Genomic DNA, 8343 nt, shown 5'->3' on the forward strand with positions numbered 1-8343 from the left:
GTGTGTGTGTGAGAGAGAGAGAGAGAGAGAGAGAGACAGGGTCACATCACAGTGGAGTCAGCTGTCTTAACCGTGGCTTGTGTCCTGCAAACACATACCAGCTTCATCACTGTGTCTGTCACGTGACTCTATCCCCCTTTTGGGCTTGAACTGATGGTAAAACTAATGACATTATTTACTGTCTTTACATTTATTTTGAAAGATGAAGCTCGCGATTATGGTAAGGGGTGTTACATTTCCGACGAGTGCTTGCGGTGTTCGGCCAATTACAATTGAACATTAAAGCATGTCAACATATTCTGTTACACCAAATACACAAAATAATGATCTTTTAAAAAGCATCATATGACCCCTTTAAATAATAATAATAAATATTACTATCATTTTAAAATAATTTTTCTCTAAATGTGCGGCTAAATGTGCGACCCTAAGTCATGGAAGCAGTTATACATCAAATAATAATCAAATAAAAACATGCAAATAAACATCGCTATTAGTGGGTGCAATTAATTTTTAATAAACCCCCCCCCTCCAAAATCCATATATTTAGATCTTAAAAAGCAGGTCTCACCAGAGTCCGAGCTGTACATGTAGACGAACCTAGACCACTTGTAGTGCTCGATTACGGCCACCAGGGCGTCCTGCAGTTCGGGTCTCAGCTGGATGACAAACTGGTTGGAGTTTTCCATGGGGAAGCTGGGCGTCACGAAGCAGACGTGTAGCGCACCGCAGAACGACATCAACATGTTGACAGTCTTCCTGTCGTACACGCCGATGATGGCGTACACTCCTTTGGAGAACTGCGAACAGACTGGAGCAGACAACAGAACACGATTTACAACACAGACATCATTCACGTCGCATTGTTAGCATCACACTGGCTTTATTATTCACGTCCGAGAAGCAATTAGTAAATGTTTCTATATGCATCACTGGACTGGAAATGGTGCGGATGAAGTTTCTGAAGGGCCAGATAATCAATGCGCACAAAGGGTCTCGCTGACATTTACCAAACAGCAGGGCGCTTTTCTATCTCTGCTGCCTTGAACGTTGAATATCTTTTCCTCTCCCTGTTGGTGGCAAAATGGCCTCAATCTGTTTTTGAACCAGGTTTCCCTGTGTATTTTAATGCTGTATCATACTCTGCTGTTGCTATCTTTGCCCTGGCCGAGGTTATTTTTCACTGTGGCTCCGGGCCTCACGTTTCAGTCCCGCAACTAAACAGATTGAAGTTGCAGTCTGTTCGCTGCCCAAGGCCCAAATCCCAGCAGGGGCCGCCTGAGGGACACAGGGGGAGCAGGAGCGATAGGCATGGCCATCACCCAAACTGCCTGCCCCACAATGCAACAGCCCATAAGCAGTGCAGGGTGCCAGCTCCTCTAGCATGTGTGTGTGTGTGTGTGTGTGTGTCTGTGACCACTGGCCTTCATCACATGCACTATGACTCATTTCAACATCCGGCTGAAACATAAACACTTCATCTGTCAGATATATAGATACTGTCTCAATCTGAAGTCACATACCATGAAATAAACAAGCAAATTAGGTCTTATAAAGAGAAGGTGATATTTAACACAGGCACACTAATTTAAACTGTTCTCTCTGCACTGTATATAAAAGTCACACACTTGGTGCTAAGCAATAATGAGTGTGACACGTCTATAACAGACGCTGCCATGAGCTCTGAGGTAATATTGGGGGTGTTCTTATCACACGGCTCTGCTTCCTCTGTGACTGATGACTTGCACATTAATTCTGTCTGGGCTGAGCTTTGTGGACCCGGAGAGACAGAGAGAGAGAGAGAGAGAGAGAACGTGAAAAGGGAAAGGAAGGTGGGGGACTGCATCCCTCTGTGTTAGCTATTACCGAAGACATATGGCACATTGAATCGAGATCCTCACCATACCATATGTGCTTGTCTTGAATGGTTTCACATACTTTAGTTTTTTTGTCAATTCATACATTGTTAATAACCTGCGCTCATTCATCTACAACATATTGCTGAACTGGGTTCCTGGCAACAGGCATCAGCAGAACATATTCATGAACTTTATTTGATATCGTTTGGCATATGACTTCATTGGAAATGACTTAACATTAATTGCAGCGATATATTGGCTGACTGAACAGAGTTTTAGTGCCTTGCTCATGGGGTTTTAAACTTGCAATGCTATCTGAGATAGTCACACTGATGTACTTGAGAGTGATGTGAGTGTGAGTCACACTCCTTTACTGATTCTTTCCCTCTTCTTCTACACATCATTTCCTGTTCTTTTTCTATTTTCCTTTCAATAAAAAGTGAAAAAAAGGCTAAAAAGTCGTACGATTTTGTAATGTTTTTGAAAGAAGTCTCTTATGCTCATCAAGGCTACATTTATATGATCAAAAATACAGTGAAAATAGTAATATTATGATATATTATTACAGTTTAAAATAGCTGTTTTCTAGTTAAATTTATTTTCAAGTGCAATTTATTCATGTAATGGAAAAGCTGAATTTTCAGCATTCATTAATCCAGTCTTCAGTGTCACATGATCCTTCAGAAATCATTCTAATATGCTGATTTGGTTTCTTTTTATTATCAATGTTGAAAATAGTTATGCTGCTTATTATTTCTGTGGAAAAATTTAAACATTTTGATGAATTGTGATAAATCGCGATTATGAATGATTTATAAGCTGCATTTAAATGAAAAATAATATTTTTTTAAAATAACGTAACAGTCACTTTTGATCAATTGCATCCTTGCTCAAAATTATTAATAAAATTAATTTGAAAAAAAGATAAAAAATGACTGCTAACTTTTGAACGGTAGTGTAAACAAATGAAATCTGTGTCAATTTCCTTAATGGGCCATTTTTGGCCATGTGAACTGTTGGAAAATAAACTCTCTTAAAACACTTTTCAGACTCTTACTAGTTTAGGTAATTTGTCAGTTTGTTTATTTAATCTCAAGCTCTTCACTAACTTTAGATACAACTTTATTAGAGGAAAAACTATTAAGGACAACTGTAATATGTCATTTCAAATGTAGTAAAATAAATGTCCTGGTAAAAGCTTTCCAAATTAGATTAGTAACATAAACACATTTGGTTTTTAATCAGTAACACATTTACAAAAATTTCAATGGAATCCATTTGCCACACGGCCGCTGCCACTTCCCACGTGTGTGATAATGTGGAAGCAGATTGGAAGTGTGCGGCTCTCTCTCACTCACATCTGCTTCCCTGTTCTGAAAAGTTCCTCCTGACAGGAAGCACATGGCCGTGCCATTCGACCCTCTAATGACAGGAACACACTGGCCGCCTGCAGTGGTTTGTGTTAGCCTGAGTAGAGGCGTAAAACACGATGTGAGCACCTCTGGCCAGCCTGTGCTCTCTCTGGCCCTGCTAAAGATCCTGGCAGCATCTGCCTGTCCTGGCACCATCTCACAAACAGATCTCCACAGGTCTGTTCGGCCCTACCAGCCCCTCGGCGGGGATGACTGATGATTGTATTGAACGTTCAGCTTGTCTGTGGTCATGGGACTCGTAGAGCACAAACTAAGCTGATGCAATCAGACTAGAAGCTACACTATAAAAATATATTTACAGTAAAAAAAAAATCACATTAAAAAATACAATGTCAATGTTTCAGGTATTACGGGATGGCGTATTGATGCCTCTATATTTAACAACTTATTTTACAGCATATATTTAATTAAGTTATATAATGTTAATACACCAATCTACTTGAACTAACAAAATCAACTTTCTACATTAGAATGTACTGATAACCACCAAGATAATACAGGTGGCACAAAAGAAAACCACAAGATAAATCAGAGTATATTGTAAGTTGTCTCCATTCATAAAACAAGGCCAAATAATAATATATACAGTAGACAGTGAACAGGGTCATACACAAAATACCATGAAGGTAACTCACATGACACTAAAATAATGCAGTAAACAAAATAAATAACAGAATAACAAAAAATTTTTTTTCCTTTGTACAGTACTAAAAAACAAAAAATGAGAAGAAATGCAATGTATATATGGGATGTGTCACGCAGGGATTTCTGAGAATATCCTTTCACTGTTTTTCATCGTAAATCATATTGTAATTCATAGCTTTTACTTGCATAAACTAAAAACCTGTTTGACAATGCACTTTCAGCTTCCTATGCCTTCCTAACTATTAACTAAAAAAAGAAATAATTTCTAAATAAAGAAGATTTATCATAATTTAAGTACATGTAATTTCAAACACCACTGTCAACAGTGTGTTTACACACACAGCTATTCTAAAAATACAGATGTTTTTTTTTTGCACATTTGAGCTAGTCTTCATCTGTCTGTCCAAGTATACAAGACAATACATTATTGAATATGAGAAAGATTAAATACACACTATCTGTCACTTCTGTCTTTTGAAGTACCAAGTGTAGACATACTAAATATAACAGTGAATGAATCCGAGCTACAGTCACATTGTTCAGGTCTGTAAGTCTGACTTCACAGAAAATGGACTGGAATGATTTCAATCGCACACAAGTGTTTACATGACATTTCCAAAAGAAAAATAGTCTAACTGAAACTTAACTTTTAAAATTAATATAAACAGTTTTTGTATGTATTGTAACCAAAAGAGCAGCAAGAACATCCTGCTAATGTTCTTCTTTTGTGTTCCACAGAAGAAATGAGAGATTTCTACTTATAAAATCAATTGACAAACATGAAGAAACAGTATATTCGTTGTAGCTGGGCTGCTGAACTGGCTTTACAGCGTTTCTGTTTTTGCTCATGCTAAATTACATCAGTTCCACCTAATATGTGTGAGGCCAGTCTATTTAAGCGACAGCGTGTCTGAGAGGTTCTTGCCAGGCAGCACTATGGAGTAAACTGCTTTAAACTGCAGTCTGAGAGCAGTCGCAGGTAGACTCCCTCAGGAGAACTGTGGAGACTAAATAGCCATTTCCTTCTCAATCTGTTTCTCTCACTCACTATTTCTCCTTTCTCCTCCCCTCCAATCATGAGCAGAAAACCTGTGGATTATTTGAAGCCTGTGTGCCCTTTCATGTGTTTGTTATTTGGTCTATGTTGATGCCCGATAACATGTTGGTGTATGGATTATTTGAATAACTGTGCAGTGGACTGAATTTTAAAGGACACCAAGCTCCACCTCTTCCATCCACATCCACTGCTTTAATGAGGAGCTCTGCTCGCTCTTTTGGCCTCCAGTCCTCTGTATAAACACTCTCACACACATCATATCCTTCGGCACACTCTAACATACACACACAAGCTACATGCCTCACAGTTTAAATATAAAACACACACACACACACACACATACACACACACACACACACACACACACTCAAAATAATTCAGCAATCTCACTCTTACTACACACAAGCATCTGCAAATATCACCAGAGTAATGACACACAGACAAGCTTAATAAGCCCCTTTTCCCCCCCCCTCTCTCTCTCTCTCGCTCACAGACTGTGGAGACTAAATAGCCATTTCCTTCTCAATCTGTTTCTCTCACTCACTATTTCTCCTTTCTCCTCCCCTCCAATCATGAGCAGAAAACCTGTGGATTATTTGAAGCCTGTGTGCCCTTTCATGTGTTTGTTATTTGGTCTATGTTGATGCCCGATAACATGTTGGTGTATGGATTATTTGAATAACTGTGCAGTGGACTGAATTTTAAAGGACACCAAGCTCCACCTCTTCCATCCACATCCACTGCTTTAATGAGGAGCTCTGCTCGCTCTTTTGGCCTCCAGTCCTCTGTATAAACACTCTCACACACATCATATCCTTCGGCACACTCTAACATACACACACAAGCTACATGCCTCACAGTTTAAATATAAAACACACACACACACACACACATACACACACACACACACACACACACACTCAAAATAATTCAGCAATCTCACTCTTACTACACACAAGCATCTGCAAATATCACCAGAGTAATTACACACAGACAAGCTTAATAAGACCCTTTTCACCCCCCCTCTCTCTCTCTCTCTCTCACAGACACACACACACACGTAAGGACTCACATAAGCCTGTCCATACTCATTGACGGGATTTGCACGTCATCATTAGCCTACACAGTGGAGCGTATGGCTGTGGACGCTCAAGGGAACATATAGTAATAATCCCTCCTGTATCCTGCTGTATTTATGCCCTAAGTGCACAGTTCCAGGTCAGCTATACATAATGTGTTATTTCCAAGGAATTGGAAACCTTTACAAATACTGTATGTGCATGCTATGACAACATATTAATAAATAAATAATATATACAAATATTCATATTTGATATATAATAATATTTCAATTATAATACAGAACGTTTTATTAAAGATTATTAAAAATATTATAAAGAATTAATTTAGAATTTTGTTTTCATGCGGACTAATTACATTATAAAAAATATTTTTACAATCTATTAATTATTTGAACCTCTACACTTTCACATGATCCAGAAGTTTCATGTATTTTCAGTGCAATAGTATAATTTCTGCTCTTCAGTGAGAGTGCAAAAGAGGATCACGAGAAATCTTTTTGTTGTGTAACGGCAGTCATGTTCTAAACCGGTCTGCTGACAAGGCCTCTTAGGGCTGAAACGGCTGTTATCACTCCTGCAACAGGAGAACAAACCAATTTAGCAAAAGCCAGCGGCAACTTCAGAAAGACATTTTTTTTCTAGTACAAAAAGCCCAAGTACTGCATCTCATTTTGTCCATCATGTCTGATGCAATTAAAAAGAGAATAAAATATTGACAGTTTAAACTTCAGTTCAGCTCAAAACAACTAAATTGTCCTGGCTGGTGGCTGACATTAAGAGTTACTGCTGTTAAGCATTATTTAAAGGCCACACAAACACATTTGAGCAATTTCCAACAACCATCTCCTTACAGGTCTATGAAGTCTGTCTGTCCAGTACATATCGTCTCTGTTTAGATTTAGTTGTGTTCAAAAAAGTGTGACAATAACCAAGCCACACTGTGATTGCCTTTAATGACAGTGGTATTTAGAGTTACAGGTCCTTCATACCGAGGGCCACAAATAGCTCTCAGTGCAGCAAAAGTGATGCAGTGTTGGGTGGGTGAAAGCCCTCAGGTGCAGAGACCGCTGCTCTGGCCAAATGAGAGTTCACTTCTTCAGAATGAGTCACCTGCACAACCTGAGCATGAGAGTGTGAATCACATAAATATGGAAGAGAAGAAAATCCACCTCAATGGCAAATGTGACGGGCTGGCACACATACTGGGTGGCACAACAGTGTGGCCAAACCAGCATGTATCCAACCAATCAGTGCATGAATTATTCATGTGATGCAAAGCTGAATTTTCAGCAGCCATTACTCCAGTCTTCAGGGTCACATGATCCTTCAGAAATCAATCAAATATGCCAATTTATTATCAATGATGAAAAGTGTTTTTTTTTTGTGGAAACATGCTTTTTTCAGGATTCTTTGATGAATAACATTTTCAAAAGAGCAGTATTTGCTCACAGTATCCTACTTTACTTGAATATATACAGTATACTCACATAAAACAATATATACTTTAAAGTAAATCTCAGCTGCGACATTATTTATATCGTCGCAAAACGTAAATTGTATAATCACATACCTCTATAAACAAAGTAGCACATGAAATATATCTGCATACTTTATAACCTAGATCCGCATACATGCAGACTTTATGCATGCATACTTTATAACTTTACCTGCACACTGTAAAGCAATATATACCGTAAAGCAAATCTTAACTGTTTCATTGTTTATTTCATCGCAAAATGTTAACTATATTAAGGCCCAGCACTAATCTGCTAAATGTGACTGAGGCATGAAGATACTATGATTTTATAAACATAAACATCATGATTTTCTGTGAAGCTTCTTTGTGAAAAGCACTATACAAATATATATGACTTGACATTACAAATGTTGTAAATTTTTAGAGCATTAGAGGTGCATATTAAAAGGGATATCTAAAAAAAAAATAAAAAAAATGGAAACCAATGAGCTTATGAAGAATTGTCTGGTTGACTAAGGATGTTGATCTCAGACTGTGATGTGAAGCAACTAATTAAAAAAAGCAACACAACTAACTTAACTACATTTTTCAGTAGCGTGACAGTAGGTCTTCTGCTTTCAAACTGCAGCTTTTCCAGCAACAAGCTACTTTTCCAAGTAGTGGTATTGATTGATAACATGTTATTCCAATGTTTTGTGGCACATTCTGGAGCTCTCTACATTTAGACTGCGTGTTTGGATATATCCACAATCTCTCTCTCTCTCTCTCTCTCTCTCTCTCTCTCTCTCTC

The 8343-nt window shown here is 38.2% G+C and overlaps 1 protein-coding gene across 1 annotated transcript in view; it reads right to left on the bottom strand.

The window, feature by feature from the left end:
- The window catches only part of LOC107602566 (glutamate receptor 1-like), a 41543-nt gene that overhangs the window by 25858 nt on the left and 7342 nt on the right, over positions 1–8343 (bottom strand). The window contains exon 3 of the mRNA XM_016295094.1: positions 572–811. Coding sequence (XP_016150580.1) covers positions 572–811 — 240 coding nt within the window. The remainder of the gene's footprint in view (positions 1–571; positions 812–8343) is intronic.

The sequence above is a fragment of the Sinocyclocheilus grahami genome, unplaced genomic scaffold (assembly GCF_001515645.1).
Source record: "Sinocyclocheilus grahami isolate Dianchi unplaced genomic scaffold, SAMN03320097.WGS_v1.1 scaffold330.1, whole genome shotgun sequence".
Lineage (NCBI taxonomy): Eukaryota > Metazoa > Chordata > Actinopteri > Cypriniformes > Cyprinidae > Sinocyclocheilus > Sinocyclocheilus grahami.